At 42.5% G+C, this 25115-nt stretch overlaps 1 protein-coding gene and 1 non-coding gene across 2 annotated transcripts in view; both read right to left on the bottom strand.

The window, feature by feature from the left end:
- Window positions 1-23643, bottom strand: part of nop58 (NOP58 ribonucleoprotein homolog (yeast)) — a 29693-nt gene extending 6050 nt beyond the window's left edge. Inside the window, exons 1-12 of the mRNA XM_048534776.2 lie at window positions 23529-23643; window positions 21999-22075; window positions 20912-20964; window positions 19287-19411; window positions 17240-17376; window positions 16643-16707; window positions 13531-13665; window positions 8633-8778; window positions 6001-6127; window positions 3344-3507; window positions 981-1115; window positions 741-802 (exon numbers count right to left, since the gene is read on the bottom strand). Of these exons, the coding sequence (XP_048390733.2) occupies window positions 741-802; window positions 981-1115; window positions 3344-3507; window positions 6001-6127; window positions 8633-8778; window positions 13531-13665; window positions 16643-16707; window positions 17240-17376; window positions 19287-19411; window positions 20912-20964; window positions 21999-22075; window positions 23529-23573 (1271 nt within the window). The 5' untranslated portion in view covers window positions 23574-23643. The remainder of the gene's footprint in view (window positions 1-740; window positions 803-980; window positions 1116-3343; window positions 3508-6000; window positions 6128-8632; window positions 8779-13530; window positions 13666-16642; window positions 16708-17239; window positions 17377-19286; window positions 19412-20911; window positions 20965-21998; window positions 22076-23528) is intronic.
- On the bottom strand, window positions 8237-8315 carry LOC125454535 (small nucleolar RNA SNORD11B). The gene has a single exon (XR_007248024.1). It is a non-coding gene; the product is annotated as a small nucleolar RNA SNORD11B (small nucleolar RNA).
- Window positions 23644-25115: the final 1472 nt, after the last annotated feature.

Raw genomic sequence — 25115 nt, 5'->3', positions numbered from 1 at the left:
GTCTACATTGGTCAGTGCACTGAGTATAGGAGTTAGGATGTCATGTTGTGGATGTACAGGTGGTTGGTGAGGCCACTTTTAGAGTACTGTGTACAGTTCTTATTGCCCTGGTGTAGGTAGGATACTACTAAATTGGAAAGGGCACAGAAAAGATTTACCAATATGTTACTCAGACTGGAGGGTTTGCAGCATAAGGAGAGGCTGGACAAGCTAGGACATTCTTCCTGTGCAAACAGGAGGTTGAGCAGTGACCTTACAGAGGTGTATAAAACAGAAGGATAAAATACGATGAATAGCAAAAAGGTTTTTCCCCCAAGGTTACAAATTCTAAATTAACCAGCATAATTCTAAGGCAAGAGGGGAAAGATTGAAAAGGGGCCCAAAGGGCAGCATTTTCCACATAGAGGACAGTTTATCTATGGAATGGACTACCAAAGGAAGTGGTAGATTCAGGTACAGTTAGAATATATTAAAAGACACTTGGATAGATACACGAAGGAGGTAAGGTTTAGAACTAGTTTAGTTTAGAAAACCTGGTCAGCACGGAGGGCCTTTTCCATGTTGTGTAACTTTATATGCTCAATAGCAGGGCAACAAGGAATACAGACAAGCTCTCAAGGAAGATAGTAATTTTTATTTTAATTTTGGCATTTCTCTAATTCCTAAAAAGGTACCTTCAGAATAAGAACTTAGAAAATCCACTAAATATTTTTTAAAAACTGGTTATTTAGGACACATACCTCTTGTGCTGGTATTTATCAGCTTGTGCGCGAGCCTTTCCTGTACCACTGATCCTTCTCATCTACAAGTTCAAAGTTAAAGAAGCACTGAGGTACAAAAAACACTTTAGGAAAGTAGAGAAGACAAAGACCAATATTCCACAAGTTTAAAACAGTCCCTGGAATCTCAGACCAGGTGTTTCTGAATAAATTTATTATACAAACGATCTTAATGGCTTGGACATTCCAGCAGTTACTTACCCCTTTTTCTTCTAAGTGTCGTATGCGAATTTCTAGCTTGGCTCTATTTTCGACACCCATTTCTGCATTTGTATCCTCACCCAGAGCATCATACCGAATGGCTAAAGACGCCTTGGCTGCCAACATCCTGGAGATCTATTGGCAACAAATAGTAGCTCAGTATTGCATTAAGTTTTTGTTCTGCAAATGCTTGTTATCAGTGAAACATTTTCCTGACCCCCAACTGCGAACAAACTACTCTAGACCAAGGACAGCACAGGTCAAATTCAAATTGTGCTCTGTGGGAGAGAAAAGTCTTGAAGTACAATCCCTCTCAACCAGCACACCTCTTTCTTACCTGTGCCTTTCAATTCTGCACTTCCATCCACTTAAAAGTTGTTGGCACTTATGGTTTATACCCCACCTCCTTCTACTGGAAATTACTACTTAAATCTGAACAAAATAGAAGCGTTGGCAGTTTCAGATATAGGACTGATCACAGGAAACTATGGCTGATCCCCTCTGCTCTAACTCAGGGGCACTGAAGACAGTTACTTCAAAGGTGTTTCAACACTGAAGCTACGTCTTCATTTTCAACGTGACAGGTCTATAGAATTATGAGTGACGTGCTGTGTTAATTCCAACCAGGGCTTAAAACACGTTCTGTTTTAACAATTGTCAAGAGGTTTTCATCAACTGGAAGTTTAACCCCAAACTAATCAACTCAACATTGTCATGAACAGCAAAGAATAGCTACAGCGTCTCCAAAATGCTCATCTATAGCATGATGGAATACCTACCATTCTCCTGGGTAAGGGCAAATACACCACACAAGCAGCTCAGAGAAAAGCAGTTTGCTTCACAAGCTGAATACCCAACACTGCCAGCAACAGGGCACAAGTTAGACTTGAACTTCATATTGCATCCAAGAACTCTAGCACTAAAAGGAGAACAGCAACAATAGGAACGTTTATCTCCCATGTGTCATCCTGGCTCACAAAATGACTATTGCTCCTTGTTAGTCAAAGAAATGGTAAAGTCTGAACTCCATAAGATATATAGTGCTTACAAGTAAATAGCCGTCACATCTTCAAGGGACAGGTAACAAACTCTGGCTTGGTCAGCGTTACCACAGCTTGATAACAGATTGGGATTGGGTCTGGGTGAGGCCGGATCAGGAGAAGCCAGACAGGTTTCACCCGGGAAGCACTGGAACAAATGTCTTTGAGGAGTATCTGCTATCAGAGAAGGTTGTGGAGGAATTAAACAAAAATGGCAGGGTGGGAACCAAAACATGGAGACAGAAAAGAAAATCCCAAACGACAGAAGGGGGAATAGAAAAGCAATAAGCAGGGAATTCAAGAGCAAGAATCAAACAGGGCAACAGTGCAAAGTAATGCAAAAAGGACTAAGAATGTTAAAAAGACAAACCTTAAGGCCTTATGCCTTAATAGGGAGATGATTCAAATACAGAAGTAGGGATGTCTTGCCGCAATATACAAGGCCTTGATGAGACCACACATGGAGTGCTGTGAACAGTTTTGGACTCCTTATCCAAAGGAGGATGTTCTGGCTAAGCAAGGAGCACAATGCAAGTTTACCAGACTGAATCCTGGGATCACAGGGCTGACATGAGAGATGACATGAGAGAAGACCATATTTAGAGTTTAACAGAATGAAGGTTATCTCAAACCTGTAGAGTTGTAAACAGGGCTAGGCAGGGTAAATAGTGACCAAAGAGTGCAGAACCAGAGGTCACTGTCTAACATAGTATGGTCGTCCATTTACAACTGAGGGGTGAGGGCAAATTTCTTCACCCCAAGGGTTGAGAGCCCGTGGAATTCTCCACCACATGGAGCAACTGGGGCCAAACATTTCAATGTTTTCAAGAACGAGTTAGGTACAGTTCTTGGAGCTCAAGTCATCAAGAATATGGTTTTTTTGGGGGGGGGGGGGGGGGGGGGAGAGAAGAGAGAAAAGAGGAGAGCAAAAAAAGGGGAAAGAAAGAGTACTGAATTGGGCAATCAGACATGATTATATGGAGTTCAGATATTCCTAAGGGCCAAAATGACCTACTACTCTTAATTTCTATGATTCCAAAAGGTTCCGACACAGTTAATGGACTGCGTTCTGACTATATTCCATTGCCCAGAGCAATTAAAAAACATGTAAAGTCAAATAATCTATTGCATAGTTGTGGAGGAAATGTGAAATCCATTTCCCTAGAACAGGCTGGGAGTGCAGTGGAAGTTTACTTGTATCTAGTTTCTGTTGTATCCAACCAGACAATGGGCCTGAAGTAAGAAATCACTTATTTTCCATCAATAAAACCTTTGCCTTGATGAACCTAAAATTCACAAAACAGTGTATTTACAACATCTGACCTTGCCTTTGTTCTTTGGAGTGGTCTGTCCAACCAGTGACGCATGGTAAATTAAACCATATTTTGGAGTGTCTCTTCTTGTTTTCAGTGCTCTAAATAGTGCCTTTTCTGCACCCAGGATCTGCACTGTGGATGCAGGATGCTTTGCCAGATTCAACAGAGAACCTTTAAAGAGGAAAATTAGACACAAAGGCACAGAATAAGGCCACCTTATACACTGAATCAAAACTGGCTCTTTGAAGAGCAATCCCAACCGCTCCATTGCTTGGCCTGCTGTGTTCATCCAGCCTCACATTTTATTATCTTGGAATTCTCCAGCATCTGCAGTTCCCATTATCTCTGATACTATTTTAACCTCTCCGCTCCATTCTTTTATTTTATTCCCAGAGTCCTGGAAGTTTAACTCTCAACAGTTCAATCTCCTTCTGAAATCACTGACAACACTCAATTGCATCACATGCATTCACAGTCAGCAAGTGCTGGATCATGATTATTCACTGCATAATACAACTGTTCCTCTTGTTCTCCTTGTATTTCCTGCCTAAAACCTTAAAATCCACGAGCAAGAGCACTTGAACCACTACCAGTTAGTTGTTAAGAACAGCTTATCTTTGTCTGCCTTGCCTGAACTTGTTATGATAGAGTATTTCAAATCAAAACTTCCCTCAAACTCCTTTGTTCCAAGGATAACAGTCTAATCATCCTCAACCTATCCTTGGGGTTAAAATCCCTAAACCCAAAAGCCATTTTGCACCTCTGCATGTTTTCCTAAGGGCCACACATCCTTCCAAAATGGACTCAAGCAAAACCAGTTGCAATATTCCAACTGTGGTCTAATCAAAGTTTGAAAGAGGTTCAACCTAAATTTCCCCACTTTTGTACTAATATTTATGAAGTGAATAATCTCTTACATAGACCTTTGAAGGTGGCAGGATACAAGAAGCGCAATTAGTGAAAATGTATGTGAACTCCCAGAGATCACTGTACCCCTGCATAGTTCAGAAATGCCACTAAAACCATACCGTTTAGATGTAGAATCCCTACAGCAAGGAAACAGGCCCTTTGGCCCAACCACAACCTCTGAGCAGCCCAAGACCCATCCTGCATAACACGCTCTAATCTACACATCCCTGAACACTAATGGCCATGCTCAACTGCCCATCGACCTAACCTGCACATCTGAGGATTGAGGAAATGGAGCATCCAAATGAAACCCATGCAGACACAGAGAATGTGCAAACTCCCCACACAGTCACCTGAGGATAGAATGGAACCTGGATCCCTGGCACTGAGGCAGCAGTGCTAATTGCTGAGCCACTGTGACACCCTAATCCTTGTGTCAAGATGACCTAGCCCTTTTCTATACCATCACCCAATCCCAATGATCGATGTTCTAGAAATTACCATTAAGCAGAAACCGAACTTGACCAGCCACAAATTCTGCCTTCAAGATCAGGCTACTGCTCAGAATTATGCAGCAACTAACTTATCTCCTAAATGAGCCTACCACCGACAAGGCACACGTCAGGAGTATGATGGAATACGCCCCGCTTGCATGGATGGATGTACCTCCAACAATCAGCTTGAAACCATCCAGGACAAAGCAGCCCAAATGAATAGCACCACATCCACTTCCTCCATGTGAATGCAACAACTCTAATGTCCTGTGCATACCAAATGCAGCACTGCTTTCTGACTCCAGATGGTGCAGTCACACACAGGCCTCAGAGTCTCATGCAACCACTGAGTAAATTAGAGGGAATGCTCTCCATGGCTATTTCTGTCTAGAGGGACAAGGGCAGTAAACACATTGGAACACTATCACCTGCAAGTTACTCACCACCTCACTGGCAAGTTTGCCAGCTTCTTCACTCTATTCAAGTCCTGAATCTCCATGACCGCATTGTGGGCGTAACTATACTAAATAACTGCAATGGTTCTAGGTGGCAGATCAGCATCTCCAAGGCCCATTGGGGATAAACAACAACTACTCTCCGAGAAAACAGCGTCCACATTCTTGGACTGATATGAATTTAAAAGAACCCTTATGACCTGGCACATTTAGCCCCAATCCAAGGTCATTTTTAGCCATGTCAGTAATTATTACCATGCCACGTGCTTAAAATTGAACATATGCCTACAATTCATTCAAATTTGTTACATTCAAATGTATAAGTATGAAGCACTCTTATCTTGGCCACAAATACAGTGCGTCCTTCTCATCTCAGGTTTTACTATTTTGCAGTTTCTCTCTCCTGATTTTAAAAACTTCAGTTGAGTGTTATTTCCCTTGCACTGTCTATAAAGACTAGTGTTAATCGACTTGCTTCCCTTTTGTGCATCTTCAAATTATTTTCGCTATTATGTTTACCACGCAAACCTTGTGTTCTGTTCTGAAGTGCCATGGTCTACATATTGACTATTTTCACCACCAGTCTTCATCCATATTCTCAAGCAGCAAATGCAGTTATTGGATAGGTTTTTGTTTCCTCATTTAATCTCACCTAGGCACTGATAGTGGACAAGGATGGTTATATCATTCTTAACGCAGACGTCTCAACTTATTTGGAAAATTACCCGGCAAGTTCAAATAGCATTTCCAGTATTGCAGGCATCAATGAGTGGAACTCGTGAGCCAGCAACCACAAAATGTCTTACCTGCATGTGCTATCAGTCTGGCTCCAACCAATTCGCCAACCATCACAGTCAAGTTGGGTGCAATAGCCATCATTCGGTTTTTCAGGTAGTCATAGAGCTGGGTGCGGTATTCAGAGATCTGCACTACCTGGAAGGGATAGGATGAACGCAATTTGTCACGTACAGAACTGCAATAAATTGTATTGGCGGAGAGCGCGGGGGCGAGCACAATAGATTTGGGCTGAATTTTAGGCTGATACCCAGTTCCTAGCATGTACTGATTCACACCAGAAACCTGAAAGTCACAGTAAACGAATAATGTTAGATACTGCAAGGAACAAACTAACATTACAGTATCAGACACAAAGGGTAAAGCAGTGTAGGAGCTTCACTCAAAAATGAGCGCTGTCATGCTGGTGCGATCTTTAACCTGGATACCAACGACAACCTGTATTTTATTTGCTAAGTCTTAGAAATCTGTCATTGTTCTTATGAATATGTGGAAAGGACTTTGCAAGTAGTTGCATTAATTGTAATGGAATCAACTGCAATTTCTCACATAAAAAAACTGGTCCACGTGATCATGGGACCCTTAAATCAAAGTAGTATCAAAAGGAAGGAAATTAAGATCAAACTGCCCATGGCAAGTAGAAGAGAACTGTTGACAGAAGGGGGCCATTACAAAGGTGCAAGTGTAAAATAGAAAGCAGAGACAGAGAGAGAAACAAGGGAGTTTGTGAGGTTGAGCAGAAAAGCTCATGACAAAAATGAATTTGGGGACTTAAAAGTAGAATTAGAAGCTCCTGTGACAATAATATATATAATGGAATAAAAGTAACTGAATCTGAATCCTAAAAACGTGTTCAGCTCAAGCATCAAGGCAGATGGCAAGCCGTCAGTTGAAATGGAAACTGCACCGTCAGGGCTGACATAATCCCACTGGATGGAATACAGATTCTACCAGAAGTGACCCGAGGGTCATGTTTGAGATGGAGAAGTGAGAGGTCCTGCAGGCCAGAGGGACCGAGAAAGACTGATGTGGGTTTTCATGGTTACCAAAGCTGCATCTTTGCTGGATTGATGTTTTAAAACTTAAAAAGAATTATTTAAAATACCTGTCACCTGTTGTATAATTTGTATTGGTTCTGATTTGTACAAAGCTGTAGGGGGTGAAATCTGATGAAAAGTTCTTTATTTGGAGGGCGGGGTCATTCATTAAGCACGATTACTTCAGTTTATGGCTTATAAACCTTAAGAACAAACCATGGAACGGTTGATGCCAACTTTGAAATTTCAAATGCAAATGGTGTTATCCCACCCATGCTTTTGAATGAGAGAAGCCAAATTTTCAGCACAACCTAGAAACAAAATCTTAAAAGATGACTGTGTAACCATCATTAGATGGTGAAAGGGGAACTATTCTGAAGCCCGGGAAAATTTCATGACTGTGCAGTTTCATGGCAATACACAAATCCAGACACAGTAAAATATAACCGTTTATAACTAAAGCAGGGCTGCTTACAATTTAAATAGGGGAAATAAAACGCAGTTACAATATATTTTGTTTGCAGTATATCAGGAGGAAATTAGAGCTATAGCAGCCATGAGACTAGATACCAGATATTAAAGAGGAAGGTGCCTGGAAGCCTTGGAGTTGACCAACACATTGCTCAGAAAACATTAAAACTCTTGAACAAGAAGATCACTTGGTAAGTCATCCAGGGACAATGCATCAGTTCAGGCATGAAGATTTTGTTTGCAAGATCAGGAAAATAGGTAAGGGCTGAAATTAGGAGAAATTTCTTTAAAGGGTGATGAATCCTTCAAATTTTCTACCAAAGGCTCAGTATTTTATGCTAAATATATTTAAGAATAAGCAAAAGTTTTTGGTGCCTCAAGTAAAATGGAAAGTAGGTGCGAAGGGTGATTGCAGAGCAGAAAAAGTGAGTGCGTGGTCAAATGACTGACAAGTTAATATTCAATGCCCTCAAAAGGGTTAATAACTGGTAAACATTTACTTTCAAGGCCTATAAACTCAAAATTGTCACTCAAGGCCAGGGCGCGAACATTGAAGATTCAACTCCAGGTGGTGATGAAAACGGTTAGTAACAAGATTTTCAGCACGTCACAATGTATACTTGCTCCAGAAACATCCTGATATCTGCAGAAAGCTCTTTTGTGAGCATATGCAGTGTGGAAGTAGGAATACAGCACCTTACATTGGTGCATCTAAAAGAGTGACCACATCAATCAGCACTGACAGTCTCAGATGAGGTAGTGACTGAAAACCTTCAGCAGTTAATCAGCAAGACTGAAAATCATCATCACTGCTGCCAGTGCTGGACAGGGACTCTGATCACATCCCTGAAAAGGAAGAAAACACATTCTAAAAATAGATTATGTATCAGAGATAAATAATCACAGTACTTCAGACAATCAAGGCTACCCTTCATTAACTTATTGATGCTGCCCACTGGGAGACCACTTCACGTAGGATGAATTTGATCAACCTTGCAGAGTTTGCAAACCACAAAGCAGCCCAGCAGACTCAAAATGAAGCTCTTTTGGACAAACGCTAAAATCCCTCCATTCCAAAAGAAAGCTGAACAAAATGATACCTCTAAAATATACATAAGTAATCAAGACCACCAACCTGATCACAAAGGTGTATAATGTGCTCAATGTCTTCCTCAGATACTTCTGTACCCATGGATATTTCAGCTGCAACCTTCACTGCATTTTCCACTTCCTCTGGTAAAATGTCTGAAAGATCTGTGGTAGCAGTGTTCGTTCTGTCTCCTGTTGGGTGATCAACACAACGGACTAAAAATCATCTTACTTCATACTAGCAGACTACAATAAATTCTGTTACTTCTAATTCAAAGGATTGTGCTTCTTTAAGACTTCCCATCATGAAGTGACACAAAGGCATTTTCAAAATCCTCATGATTTTCTTATCCACTACGCAAATTAAAAACTCAATCGTATCAGCATGGTGGCTCACTGACTAGTACAGCAGCCTCACAGTGCCATGTGAAATGCAGGGTACAGGGATGGGGGATTTGAGTGGGTTGCTCTTTGGAGGGTCAGTGTGGATTCAAGGGGTCGAAGAATCCCTGCCGTGTGGAAGGAGGTCTATGATCCATTAAAGGTCACAGATTTATATTTTAATTCAGTTATATTAGATTAGATTCCCTAGAGTGTGGAAACAGGCCCTTCAGCCCAACAAGTCGACACCGCCCTTTGGAGCATCCCACCCAGACCCAGCCCCCTATAACCCACACATCCCTGAACACTAGAGGCAATTTAGCATGGCCAATCCACCTAGCCCACACATCTTTCGACTGTGGGAGGAAACTCACGCAGACATGGGGAGAATATGCAAACTCCGCACAGACAGTTGCCTGAGGCTGGAATCAAACCCAGGTCCCTGGCGCTGCAAGGCTGCAGTGTTAGCCACTGTGCCGCCCTAACATGAGGACTTTTTTTGGCAAGTCTCCTGTTAGCACATTATGAGCCTGATATTGGTTCCAACCCTTTTCCAGCAACTGAAAATTAATTGAAGGAGGCCAATTTCAGGTGGAATAAAAACGAATCTGGCTAACGTAAATAAGAATTTGTTGGAGGTTGTGGTGCTGTGGTATTGTGACTGCACTAGTGGCTCAGATAAAGACTTTGGGGGCATGGTTTCAATTGCTCGTGCAGCAGATTGTGAAATTTAAGTGCTTTTCTTTTTAAAAACCATGATCATCCAAGAGGCATTGGTTTAAGCATAATCAGCATATATCATGAGGCAGAAAAGGGAGAACAAAAAGAACTCCCGAGTGGCAAAAGACAAAGTAAAACTAAACAAGCGCACGTCAGATTGACAGAACAAGAGACAATGGGTAAATAAATTTTTCAGAAATGGGAAAAGCAATCAAAGACAAGAGTTTGACAGGTGACACAAAACAGAAATCAAAGTCCTCTACAAATATGTCAACTTTAAAGACAAGGTTGATTAAAGAGATTAAAAAGGACTTACACATGGAAGCAGTGAGCACAACTGGAATACAATGTTATTTTTTAAAAAATCTGTCTTTACCAAGGAAGATGCAGCTACAAAGATCACTGAAGGTAGTGGCAAGCAAGAGCCGAATTCAAGGAAAGTACAAAAACAACCATAGCAAACAGTGGTCATTCATTTTAACTTCAATGATGGGAAGATTTAAAAACTATGATCCAAGTTAGGTCACTTCGACAAATGTGGATTGAGAAAATAAAAATTTATAAATGGAAAATCATGTCTAAGTTCCTTTTAAAGTAGTAAGAAAGAGGATTGCTGTAGGTAGTAGTTACTGATATGGTATACACAGATTTCAAAAGAGATTTGATAAAATGCCATGTTGGAGGATTTAACTGTTAGAATGGCACCAAAATAAACAGGAGGGCAAAACCAAATTTGGTCAAAATGACAGGCAGCAACAACAACGAACAGCTCTTTTCCAAACTGCAGCAAGGTTACAGGGATGTTCCACAGGGGCTGGAGTAAGGATGAGTGCTTTGCTTGTTCTACATTCACATCTTCGAATTGTTCTGTAGGCGCAAATTCCATATGAAGCACAAAACTCAGAATAAATGAAATGACAGAACTGTCTTGACAAACTCATGAAATTACTAGATACAAGAAATCTGAGGGCATACATTGGAAGGGGAGGGAAGGCCTTCATTAAAACAAGTCGTTTTCAAGGGGACGCAACAACAGAAATCCTGAGGGTCTGCAAAATTGCCTCAGTTGTACCAGACAACAGGGCTGCTCTCTCATTTTAGAAATGGACAGAGGATCACCAAACCTCAGCCAAGAATGGACAGTGAGGACAGCATTACAATGTCAGCCAGTATGGGAATGGAACATGCTGGCATTTCTCTGTATCGCAAACCAGCCAACTAAGATGATCAACTCTCTGGCTGGCATGTTTCTACAAATAAACAAAGGTGGCAGGGTAGTTCAGAAAGCACAATCATAATGCACCCTGGATTCCAGAGAAATAGAGACCAAAGTTCAAAGGCGAGCAAGTTACCATCAAGATGTACAAAACCTTGATTCATTCATGGGATGAGGGTGTTGCTGGCTAGGCAGCACTTAGTGCCTATCCTTCATTGGCCAGAGAGCAGTTAAGAGTCAACCACATCATTGTGGGTTTGGAGTCATATGTAGGCAATACCAGCTAAGTATATTAGTTTCCTTCCCTGAAGGATAATCAGTGAACCAGATCCGGGTTTCCCAACAATCAGCAATGGATTCATGATCATTGTTAGAATCTTAAGTCTAGATATTTACTGAATTCAAGTTCCACCATCTGCTGTAATGGGAATCAAATCCAGGACCCCGGAACATTATCTGGGTCTCTGGGTTAACAGTCCCATGATAATACCACTAGGCCATTGCCTCCCCAAAACACTGACTCAGTCTCAAATTGTTAACAAGGTTCAATTCCGAGAATCCTACTTTAGGTGCAAAGGCAGTAGAGGTGTTGCAAAAAAGTACATAGGTCATCCAAGAAAAAAAAAATTAACCTACTTTTCGAATCAACCTGTTCAGAGATGTTACTACACACCTCTGGAGCAGATGGGATTTGAATTTGAGTCTCTCGGTCCAGGGTTAGAGTCACTTACACAAGAGGAACCAAAAATTTCAGTCACTTTCTCATTAATTCGCTCAGCTGTTACTACCTAACTCTGGAGCAGCAGAATCTCAAACCTAAGTCTCCAGTCCAAGTGGTAGGGGCAGTACCACTGCAGCACAAGAGGTCATTCATTAAGCTTGTTTTTAAACAAATTGACCTGTTCAGAGATTTTATTACACATCTCTAGAATGAGGACGTTGAAACTGATCCCGGGCCTCCAGATCCGGAGGCAGGCACACAACTACTGGGCCACAATATAGCCCCTACAGACTTCAGTAATGCTTTTCCATTAAATTGAATATTGTTCCAAATCAATATGCTCAGATTTGTAACTCACCTCTGGAGCAGGTAGGATTTGAACTTGGGCCTTCCAGTACAGGAGTAGGTACATGACTACTGTACCACAAGAGGCCCTTCTGAGACTTGAATTCTTTTTATGGACACATTTGAGGGCCCCAGCGATGTTTTTTTTTCAATTTATAATTTAACCAATATTTCTAAACAACCTGTTCAGAACTGTTAATACAGACCCTTGGAGCAGGTGGGACTTCAACCCTGGCCCCTCAGTTTAGCAATAAAGACACTACCACTGCACAACAAGAAAACGGATAGATTAGATGAGGTCCATTTACCTTGATAGAAGAAAAGGTTAAGGGGGCAATTGAAGGACTCAAGAACATGGGGTGTTGAGACACTGAGGAACTATTCACTTTTGCACAAAGATCACAAACTAGAGGACAATAATTCAAACTGAATGGCTAAGAGAGTATGGTAAAGGCAGAATTTATCATGTGTTTTAAAAGGGAATTAAAAAAGGTAACAGCCTGAAAAACACTTGTAGGGCTATATGGAAAACAAGTCGGTACAGTTAAGCTGCTCTCGCAGACATGAACATGACAGGCAGATAGCATTCTTTTGTACTATATTCAATTAACAACTGAACTGATTTATTCCTAATTGCCATAACCACTTCTCAACTTCTTCATTCCATAATTCTTTGCCAAGTATGAATTATTTTTCAACATTGTTGCTCATCCAGCATATCTTTTAATACAGGTGTCTCTGTTATAACACTGACTTCATGAACATGAATGGGTTGTAATGCAAGTGAAGCAAAGTAGATGCTGTTTGGATAACACAAACTTTCTGCTGTACAAATATAGCGATTTCCCGATAACGTGGTTTTCTATAATGCAAAGTCAGACAAAAACGCAACTACCGCGTTGTGGAGAAATACTGGCACAGCATTTCAAGTGGAAGTAGTCCATATCAGTTTGTTTATAGAGACTGAAAAGCTGTCATTTCTATACTTGAGTTTTTTGCTGCACAAACTCAAAAACTACTGCAAATGTATTCTAACATCCTCCAAGTGTTACAAATGTGCACTTTGCACAGTTCAAGTTTAAGATCCAACTTGATTATTGTAACATTTGTGTCATATGCACATCTAATTTCTGCTTAGCAATAACTGTCCTAAGAAAAACTCTTTGCAGTTTGTTTATCCCTTCTAGTTGTCCAAATTGTTCCTAGCCTCCATTTTCTGAAACAGGGTCCTTTGTCTCTTTAGGCCTATATTAAATCAGCGTTACTACCACCTTTTGCAGTTTGATGATCTAAATCCAGTTTCTTAAAACGCTTATGTTTTTGATCTCAGTCACTTTGCAATCCGTAACTATGACAATGAGATCAATGACGATGAAATCAAACATTTATTTTGATTGTACTACTGCCCCACTTCATGCTGGGGATCTAGGCATATTAAATTCACTGGAACTGCTAATGTGCTCTCTAACATCGATTTTCGACTTGCTCTCCCCACTCTTGTACCGGATTTGTTTAATGAATGCATGACAATAAATTTAAAGCAAGAATAATAGGCAGGTACCTAATTTCTGCACACACTTGCAGTACGCCAAGTTATCGGTAACGGTTTTTCCAAGTTCTGGGAAATGCCAGCCATACCATTCTCTGCAGCGCATGATGTAATTGTTCAGCTCCTTATCCAAATCATCCAGCAGAGCTATAGGAAACAGACCAATAAGAACAAGGAGCATTAAAAAAACCACGATCTTTCTATTCATGATTTTGCTTAAACAAATTAACATGATCCCTCATCTTTATATAGATTAAGTCAAACATTGGATTCAAAGATACAGAACATACATCAGATGACACACCATTTTAGCTCTTTATCCTCCACTCCAGACTACTAATACTCAAACGCTAACAAGCACAGCAAAATATTCCAGCCTTTTGTCTTTTCTTCAACCAACCTAAAATTATGGGGCAGACTGCAAAGCCTAGGAAACCAGTTAGATGACTGTTGCAGCCTTTTGCTCAGTAGCACAAACTAGTGCTATAATCTCAACTGTTCAAATCCAGTGCCTAACCTCTCAAGGCATGGTATCAAAGACAGAAAGATATTCATTTACAAAAAAAAAATAAAAAGATGCGGAACCAGGGAAATTTTAACTACTCAAATTTTCACCCAAGTAGCCATTTTCAAATCTTAAGCCAGAGTACTGTGTGTAGGAAAGCCATTCGAACAATAGAAACCCCAGTCAATATTTTCAACGGAGGAGAATGGTTTATACATCTGCCAAAATAATAATCAGAAATGGAGATGGGCAAAAAACACTGACATGTCCATTTTTTTTTTGGAAAAACAGATTCCTTCTAGTAAGAGAGATAATGGGAACTGCAGATGCTGGAGAATTCCAAGATAATAAAATGTGAGGCTGGATGAGCACAGCAGGCCAAGCAGCATCTCAGGAGCACAAAAGCTGACGTTTCGGGCCTAGACCCCTCAGAGAGGGGGATGGGGAGAGGGAACTGGAATAAATAGGGAGAGAGGGGGAGGCGGACCGAAGATGGAGAGTAAAGAAGATAGGTGGGGAGAGTATAGGTGGGGAGGTAGGGAGGGGGTAGGTCAGTCCAGGGAAGACGGACAGGTCAAGGAGGTGGGATGAGGTTAGTAGGTAGGAGATGGGGGTGCGGCTTGGGGTGGGAGGAAGGGATGGGTGAGAGGAAGAACAGGTTAGGGAGGCAGAGACAGGTTGGACTGGTTTTGGGATGCAGTGGGTGGAGGGGAAGAGCTGGGCTGGTTTAGGGATGCAGTAGGGGAAGGGGAGATTTTGAAACTGGTGAAGTCCACATTGATACCATTAGGCTGCAGGGTTCCCAGGCGGAATATGAGTTGCTGTTCCTGCAACCTTCGGGTGGCATCATTGTGGCAGTGCAGGAGGCCGTTGATGGACATGTCATCTAAAGAATGGGAGGGGGAGTGGAAATGGTTCGTGACTGGGAGGTGAAGTTGTTTGTTGCGAACTGAGCGGAGGTGTTCTGCAAAGTGGTCCCCAAGCCTCCGCTTGGTTTCCCCAATGTAGAGGAAGCCACACCGGGTACAGTGGATGCAGTATACCACATTGGCAGATGTGCAGGTGAACCTCTGCTTCATGTGGAATGTCATCTTGGGGCCTGGGATAGGGGTGAGGGAGGAGGTGTGGGGGCAAGTGTAGCATTTCCTGCGGTTGCAGGGGAAGGTGCTGGGTGTGGTGGGGTTGGAGGGCAGTGTGGAGCGAACAAGGGAGTCACGGAGAGAGTGGTCTCTCCGGAAAGCAGACAAGGGTGGGGATGGAAAAATATCTTGGGTGGTGGGGTCGGATTGTAAATGGCGGAAGTGTCGGAGGATGATGCGTTGTATCCGGAAGTTGGTAGGGTGGTGTGTGAGAACGAGGGGGATCCTCTTTGGGCTTTTGTGGCGGAGGCGGGGTGTGAGGGATGTGTTGCGGGAAATATGGGAGACGCGGTCAAGGGCGTATTTCCCGTAACACATCACTCACACCCTGCCCCCGCCACAACCGCCCAAAGAGGATCCCCCTCGTTCTCTCACACCACCCTACCAACTTCCGGATACAATGCATCATCCTCCGACACTTCCGCCATTTACAATCCGACCCCACCACCCAAGACATTTTTCCATCCCCACCCTTGTCTGCTTTCCGGAGAGACCACTCTCTCCGTGACTCCCTTGTTCGCTCCACACTGCCCTCCAACCCCACCACACCCAGCACCTTCCCCTGCAACCGCAGGAAATGCTACACTTGCCCCCACACCTCCTCCCTCACCCCTATCCCAGGCCCCAAGATGACATTCCACATGAAGCAGAGGTTCACCTGCACATCTGCCAATGTGGTATACTGCATCCACTGTACCCGGTGTGGCTTCCTCTACATTGGGGAAACCAAGCGGAGGCTTGGGGACCACTTTGCAGAACACCTCCGCTCAGTTCGCAACAAACAACTTCACCTCCCAGTCACGAACCATTTCCACGCCCCCTCCCATTCTTTAGATGACATTTCCATCAACGGCCTCCTGCAGTGCCACAATGATGCCACCCGAAGGTTGCAGGAACAGCAACTCATATTCCGCCTGGGAACCCTGCAGCCTAATGGTATCAATGTGGACTTCACCAGTTTCAAAATCTCCCCTTCCCCTACTGCATCCCTAAACCAGCCCAGCTCTTCCCCTCCACCCACTGCATCCCAAAACCAGTCCAACCTGTCTCTGCCTCCCTAACCTGTTCTTCCTCTCACCCATCCCTTCCTCCCACCCCAAGCCGCACCCCCATCTCCTACCTACTAACCTCATCCCACCTCCTTGACCTGTCCATCTTCCCTGGACTGACCTACCCCCTCCCTATACTCTCTCCACCTTCGGTCCGCCTCCCCCTCCCTCCCTATTTATTCCAGTTCCCTCTCCCCATCCCCCTCTCTGATGAAGGGTCTAGGCCCGAAACGTCAGCTTTTGTGCTCCTGAGATGCTGCTTGGCCTGCTGTGTTCATCCAGCCTCACATTTTATTATCCGTCTAGTAACAGTTTGCATTATATAACTTATAAGACAGTGAGCCTCAATCACATTAAGCCAAACATATTCATCTATTATTACAAATACTGGATACATTTGATGCGCTTGCTGATTAGTGTCTTGAACTTACAAATCGCTTGTACAATCATAGTATCCACCTTGTCAGGGCTGAACTTCAATTTGTAACGGGAGAGACTATAAGAAACCAAGAAACACATGGCCATCACATTCCAATACCGCTAATTAGGTTCTACAAATTAGATTGCAGACCCCTCTGCCAAATACAATTTATACATAGCAACAAATTATTTCAACAGCCTGAAATCTACCCAAACCAGGGTGTATATCACATCAGCCTCAATCAATCTCTGCATTATCAATAAGAGAATACAGGCATTAGCTTGTCCAATGCCTTATCTTTGATATTGATTAACCTCCAAGAGGTTCCACCCTGTTATAGGTTTACATGCAGCTGTAGAGGAAGGGTCCTGTAGTACAATGGTACTGTCCCTAACTCTGAACCAGAAAATCCAAGTTCAAGTCCCTGTTGCCCCAGAGGTGCGTCACAGCCCACACCACAGATTAAACTAACTGAACATTTTATGTGCACGTGGCCCCCAACTGGTTGTGCAATTAATGAACTTCCAATGTCAACAGTAACTGACAGTGGCTAAAAAAATCTGCAAATAGGTCTTATCCTTTTGATTTTGGCACACGGGGCTCATACCTGTGCGCAAGGCCAAGAGACATGGCACTTATCTCACGAGGTGGCAATCCACTGATTAGTCCATTCACTTGGGTTCGAATTCCTCTCATCAGCTCACCAACTGCAGCATTGTGAATGCAACTCAAGTTCAGCTTGTCCTGAAAACAAAACGAGTTTCCCCAATTACAGCAGTGACCTCTCCTTCATTTAATCATTCTGAAGCCTAATTCCCACATAGATTGTAAGGCAATCACCAGGTTGCGAATGGGTTTCCTTCTGGAATTTGTTCGTAAGTCAGGATAACTTAAAGCAGCTGTCCCATGTCCTGTCTTTAAAATTACACCCTGGTATGTAATCACATTCTTAATTTGGACTTGTGTCAGTCAGTGACCCTGTGTAATCCCACAAACCTGCGATGAAAACTTTAATATTTAGCCTTATTGTATTTCATAAACTTTAGGTATGTTTCAGTCTGCAGCAATGAAATGAGGCCATTAATCAGTTGTCATACGGCAGTTTGAAAAGCGATCAAAATTAAGGAAGCACTACCCACCACTCTCACTGTGCAACAGTTCACATTATAGACATAAGTCAGATGTAGCAAATTTGCTGGTTGTTACATTCAAGGTTAAATTGTGAAAATCTGTTAAAGCAAGTCATTGAAAACTTGATTCACCATTCTTCAGGATGGATGTGATGGCACTTGGAAAGGTGCAGAGGTTTACTAGAATGGTTCCAGGGCTGACAGATATCAATGAGTATTATTCAGAGATTTGATACAACGTACAAAATTCTAACAAGCTTAAATAATTAACAAGAGGAAAAACCCATGAATTTGCAATGTCTGTGGGACAACGTTCAAAGATTTTCAGTCAAGAAATCCAAAAGCAACAACAGATCAATAACTGGCTCTTACTGCCTGACAGCATGGTGGAAACAAAGCCAATGAATGATTTCAAAAGAAAACCCTTTGACAAAGTGGGAGAAGGCGACTGATTGACTGTAATTAGTCTACAGCAGGGTTGTCAACCTTTTTTTAATATTCAGAGAACCAGCAAGCAAATTTCACAAAGATAAAAAGTTTTACAGGTGTAAATGACCTTCAGAAAGCAATGAATGAAAATCTTGTGTAAATGATTAATTAATAAAATTGACTCGACTTGACAAGTGTTTTATTTTTCTTTGCCTTTCACTCATGAAGCAAAGCTACAATTAGATAAGTCAGCCCCCAGCCTTTTAATATAAAGAGTTTATTGCATCTCTGGTAGCACAAACTGAGTTGGCCATGGCAGAACTCATACTAAAATTGGGTCTAAGGACTTGTCAGTCTGAAGTTTTCCGATATCCTAGCGTTAGCGTTCTTGAGAAGAGAATGTTTGGGGAAATGGAGGGAAGAGCTTACAACATCCTCCCACTCTCAACTCATAAGCTCTCTGCCATTCAACCAGTTGAACCCTGACCTCCTTCACACATCCTCACTTGCAGCTTTCTTCACTTCCTCTATCCTCACCAGCTCTGGCTCCTTGATCCCATTTTCCCCAACATCCTCCACCCTTTATGACCCAGTTCACCCAAACACTCCCTTGTGCCGTTCCTCCTTACTGTTGTCTACCCTCAACAACTCACCTTCCCTTGTTCATCTTTCTATCCCCTCATGCCACCCAAACTCCAGCCCCCACTCTTTCCACCACCCTTTCTTTGCCACTGATTGTCCTTTCTGTGGGGGCAGGGAGAACTAAGTCTTGATCGACCTGACAGGTCACCTGTGCCAGTGACAACAATATGATTATTACGAAATTATAAGAGTTCAACTTGGCAAGTTAATGCTCGATGGTGTGCTTCAACGAGTCCACTGCTACTTAACAATAAGTGCCAAACATGAACAATCTCCATGTCCAAATGTAATTCAAGGATCAGGAAACTCAATAAATGGCAGTTGGAAGGGAAATAGAAGGCTGCAAGTGTCTAAACAAAAGATTACAACAGTGAGGCAATCTTTTTGATGTTTGCATACTTTCAGTCAAAATGCATTGCTTGCTGTTTTGGAAATGTTACGTAATTTTCCTACCTTTATGACACCTCCAAGTTTCGCATCTGCAACAGCCAACTGCTCATGTGCCTCCTTGGCAGCAATTTTCTTCAGTACTTTCTTGAGGCTTTTACCTAGCTTACCTTCCACCAAGGCAGTCGCAGCTACAGAACGAAATCAGATTTTTAAAAAAAGACAGATAGTAGGAACTGCAGATGCTGGAGAACCTGAAATAACAAGGAGTAGAGTTGGATGAACACAGCAGGCCAAGCAGCAGAGGAGCAGGAAAGCTGACGTTTCAGGCACAGACACTTCTTCGGAAATGGGGGAGGGGAAGGGGGAGGAGAGAAGATGGATAGAGGAGAAGATAGGTGGAGAGAAGTCAGAACGGTCAAAGATACAGGGTTGGAGCCAGTAAAGGCGAGTGTAGGTGGGGAGTTAGGAGGGGATAGGTCGGTCCAGGGAGCAGGATGAGGTTAGTAGCAAGATGGGGGTGGGGGATGGGTGGGAAGGAGGACAGGTTAGGGAGGCAGGGACAAGCTGGGCTGGTTTTGGGATGCGGCAGGGGGAGGAGAGATTCTGAGCCTTGTGAAGGCCACATTGATAACATTGGGCTGCACAGTTCCCAAGCAGAATAGGAGGAGCTGTTCCTGTAAGCTTCGGGTGGCATCGGAGGGGGTGGTGGAAGGCAAGATGAAATGGTTCGTAACTGGGAGATGCAGTTGTTTAGTGTTTAGGTTCGCACAAAACAACTGCACCTCCCATTCCTCATCCTTCCTGCTCAGGTTGCTGATTTCATCCAGCTCTACACCTTGTTACCTTTAAAAAAAGACACTGTCTTGCTTGTATGCAATCTACTGTTACAGAATCCAATAAATATCACTAACTTCACAAGCTCCCATTAAACACCTTGAAACTTTTTGTAGATATAACATGCTTAGAAATGTCCAAATAATGTCATATCTTAGTAACTGTTCCTTCCCTCCATACACACAACTAAAATTAAAATGCAATACACCACTTCATGCTCTGAATTATTATTTCCCAGCAGCACTAACTTCTCAGCCCTCTCTCAAATGCAACCAAGTGTCCTACCATAAAAGTTCATACTATTTCATCTTCAAGGATTTTTGAAAAAATAAATTGGTGACACGCCCTTCACATTAAATTTTCAAATAGATTTTCAGAATTTAAGTGGTAAGTGAGACTGGATACAGGTCACCAGAATTCCTTCCCAAATAGCATTGGAGTCTACCTGCAGTGCACACACTGAAGCAGTTCAAGAAGGGAGCTTACCACTGCCTTGTCAAAAGTAACCAGAAAACAGGCAATTACATCACCTGCTGAACCAGCATTAATGTCCCAAGAGTAAATTCCAAAATGTCCTAATGAGACTTAATGAATAAAGTGAAATCTTGTCATCTTATCTGAGAGATTGCTTGAGATATACCAAAGGCCTGATATGTGGCCAGTTCTTTTCTAATTCTGCTCAGTTTTCACTATTAGACCGATTCTCTTCAAATGTTAGGAGGAAGAGCACACTGGTATTTTGCAGGCCTGAATGCTAACTGACATTGCATTAATTTCCAATGTGGGCTATTTAATTCAAGCAGGCTTGACTGTCTGTTTTCAGTGTTAACAACTGTGGATTGAGACTTCCTTACCTGCGAGAGCTTCTGTGGTATCTTGAAATTTTTCAAAATGTTTTAACTTCACACTGCAGACAGGAAAGAGATGAAAATACAAAACACTTACTTGTTTATTTCCTCTTGCCCTCCTCCAGTCAATATACCAAATTATGCTCCATTTAATTTCTCTAGTACCTTCCCCAAATGGCCATTCTTTGCAGGGCATAGGCCAATGCAATGAATTACATCCCTGTTCCCAACAGTATTCAAATATGGCATTACAGCCAATTCCGAGCACACTGTGTGTCTGTCTGCCTCTCTCACACACACAAGAAATGTGAATCAGCAAATATTCTGACTAACTTCCCTTGAGTTCAGATGGCAAAACGTATGACCAGCAACACGAGAAAAATCTAAAATAAAACGAAGAACTGCACACGCAGTAATAAACAGCAATTCATGAAGGAACTCAGCACATGTGTCAGCATGTGGAGACAAAACAAGCTCAACGTTTTAAGTTCTGGGACCCTTCTTCAAGAGGACTCAAAATGGTTAACTGTTTCCTCTCTACAGATACTGCCAGACCCGAGTATCTCCAGCTATTTCAATTTGTTCTACCAGGAACTCTGACGTGCACAGTCTCAGTCAAAGCAGTAGATTTACTATGCTCGCCTGAGCACATCATGTTTTGAAAAAGAAACAGAAGGTCTGTCTTCGAACCTCCCTCTGCTTTACCGTAATCTTTACTCACACTGCACCTAAAGGATGTTCAGGCATAGATAGAATGAAATCATAAAACCATCATTTAACATTCCACTTACGAACATGGAAACATTTTGAGCAGACAACTTAGACAGCCTTGTCTGCCAAACTCCTTTCCCACACGTTTATTCATACTGAATAGCTAGCTCAATCATGACTAATATCATGCACTTTTAAGAGGGTGGTTATTACACAATCCAGCACTGGCAGTCTCAGATGAGTGACTGAAAAACCCCTCAGTACTTAAATCGGGAAGACAGTGTCATCATCATCATTGCTTCAGTGCTGCACCAAATATCAGCACTCAAATAAATATTACACGTTGCCTTTGAAGGAATAAACATAAATCAAAGTAACTTACAATTTATTTGCTTTTTCAGCTGTTTCAAACTCCCGCCATAAGTTGTCCACTTCACGGAGCTTATTCTCATCCAGGACCTATGGATGTGGGGGGAGGAGCCCAAAGAAGATCAGATCACAACAAACTTGCCCAAATCTGCTTCTGCAGCCAAGGGTCAGAAAAACACAACCAGTACCAAATCCAACAGAAAATGAGTGCCAGCTCTGCATGTCCAAAGACATGGTTAAATTCTAACAGCCTTGTTTATTATGAAAGTGAATTGCTACTAATACCCAGGATTAGAGACAAGGAATAGCCATTAGACCTGTGTAGAGACTACTGAAACACAGAACTGGGAGTGGTACTAAACACCCCAAACCGATGCATACAAATAACAAGACAAAGCATCAACACTTCTCCTATGGTGTACTGATGTTGTTACTTAGCAGGGTGATGAAACGTCTGCGACCAAACCCACTGGCTTGGTGAACATGTCTACAACCTCATCCATAACCCGAGCTGGAAATCTTATCAAAAAACTTTAAACAGCTGTTAATATGATGTGAGGAGGGCAGTACATGGTAAAATAGCATTTTGGTAAAGCAATCAGACCACATTAAAAATTAATTTTTGGTTTAAAGTTTAGAAGTATGGGTTTAAGATGAGTGCTTTAAGCCCAAATAAAAATAAGTAAGCAAACAAAAGTGAATGGCAAACCAGACCAAAAAAGACACACACAGTCTCCTCTACTCCGAAGAAAACCAATCCCAGTATCAAACGAAAAACTGCAAATGCTGAAGATCTGAAACAAAACCAGAAACTGCTGGGAAAATTCAGGTCTGGAAGAAAAAAAAGTTAATCTTTCAAATCCATCAATTCTGAAAAAGGGTCACTGTACTCAAAACATTAGCTCTCTCTGCCAGACCTGCTTAGTTTCCGTTTTTGACCCAGCGTGTCCAACCCCTCTCCATCGCTAGTCTTCTCTGGTTCAGTTAACATCCTGGTAAGGCTCTTCTACATCCTCTCTAGTGCAATCATATTCTTCCGAAAGGACGCATAATATTCTAGTTGTGGACAAATCAACGTTGAACACCGCTGCAGTATAACCTGACTTAGTCGTGTGTTCAAAGCCTCGGCTGAAAGTCAAAATATCCACTACGCCTTCTGACCTATCTTGTATCTACGTGCCCTGAAGAATCTATGAACAAGCATGACCAAGGCGGGCGAGGAACGCGGGAAAGGAGGCGGCGGCAGCAGGCGGCGAAGAAGCGGCCAGTGGGGTGGGAGGAGAGAGAGAAAGAGAGAGAGACCACGAGCGAGAAAAGTAGGATGTGGGGAGAAGGTTAGGCAGAAAGGGGTGTCTGGCTGAGTGGTGGGGAAAAAAAAGTTCATCACTGAGGAGAGAAAAAGGAAAGGAAGGCCAGGGAGGAAAACGAAAGGCCCGAAGGGAAAGAAACACAAGGAGAGCGAAAAAGGGGAATGTGAGGAAAGAAAAATGGCCAAGCACAAAGACAACAGACGATTCGGGAGAAACAGAACTCAGTCAAATACCTTAAAGATAGCATATCCAGCAGCGGTCTCAAATAGCAACAACATGGCGAACAGCTGCGTACTGACCACGAGGACAACAAATGGGACCGCGCATGCGTACCAGCGGCGGAAGGAGAGGCAGACACAGAATATCGAACCACCCGAAATCAACGAACACGTAACACACACACTTCGTTCTGAGCGGCGTTGCCCTGTCCACACACAACTTCCGCGGTGGGCGGAGCCAGTTGGGCGCATGAGTAACTCCACGTGCTGGTGGAGACTATAAAGCCCATGCGAGCTGTCTGGGGCAATTTATTAAGTTCAGGCGCTCTGCTCTGTGGTGTGTTTAATGAACTGTTCAGAACTTGATACATACAGCAGTTGTAAATTCGAAATATGTTTTCGAACACAGAGGTGGAAACCCACTGTGATACTATCAACTCAAACTGACCCAGTAGCAGAGCACCCACCCCGCGTCACTACCTGGAGACAGAGTGAGAAGATAACCACTTTCAAGATTCATATTTTCTGATGAAGGGTCTAGGCCTGAAGCGTCAGCTTTTCTGTTCCTAAGATGCTGCTTGGCCTGCTGTTTATCCAGTTCTATACCTTGTTATATCACAAGATTCATATTTGCCAAGTTACCAAGTTCATCAGAGCCAATACACAGCCTGGCCAAGTTTACCTGCATAGGCAGTACCTGGTCCTAGTCTTGTTACCAGTAATAGTTTAGGTAAGGGTGGTGACAAAGACTTAATGTGGCAATTAGTAGAATAATTAATCTAAGAATTAGGAGTTTAATTGTGAAAGAGCAATTTTATAGACAATATTCACCCATGTAGTGCCTTTTGTGTTTTGAGCGTATTTTGTGAATAAAATTGTGTTGAATTGAAAGTTGATTTTGATCCTTTTGTTCATCTCACAAGTAAAGTACCTGAGGTTTGTTGAAGTGTCCAAAGCACAGACAAGAGGAATAATGTGAAGATAAGGTGTTAAGGTAGATTATTAGCCATAGGCAGAACAGGCACCAAGGGTTGACCTATGCTCATCCTGATGAGTGCGAAGCAGAAGGCTTCAACTGCTTTCTTTCTTTTCAGCAATTCTCAAGTTCTGCATGAACAAGCAACTATATTTATTTATGCATAGCACAGGGGAATACTGACAGTGCAAGGTTTCATTGTCCATCCGTAATTGCTCTTGAGAAAGTGTGGATGAGCTATCTTCTTGAGCCATTACAGTATGTGGTGAACACAGTCCTATAGTTTTCCTATGTAGCAGGTTCCAGGATTTTGACACTTCAACAATGTGATACATGTCCCAAACAGGTTGTTGTGGGAGGAGCTTTGTACTGTGGAAGAAAGTGAGAGGTTGGATAGAACATAGAACATAACAGCGCAGTACAGACCCTTCAGCTCTCGATGTTGCACCGACCTGTGAAACCAATCTGAAGCCCAACTAACCTACACCTATTCCATTATCATCCATATGTTTATCCAATGACCATTTCAATGCCCTTGAAGTTGGTGAGTCTACTACTGTTGCAGGCAGGGCATTCTATGCCCTTACTACTCTAAGTAAAGAACCTACCTCTGACTTCTGTCCTAT

The sequence above is a fragment of the Stegostoma tigrinum genome, chromosome 7 (assembly GCF_030684315.1).
Source record: "Stegostoma tigrinum isolate sSteTig4 chromosome 7, sSteTig4.hap1, whole genome shotgun sequence".
In the NCBI taxonomy this organism is placed as follows: Eukaryota; Metazoa; Chordata; class Chondrichthyes; order Orectolobiformes; family Stegostomatidae; genus Stegostoma; species Stegostoma tigrinum.
This window is presented reverse-complemented; position numbering and strand designations above follow the sequence as displayed.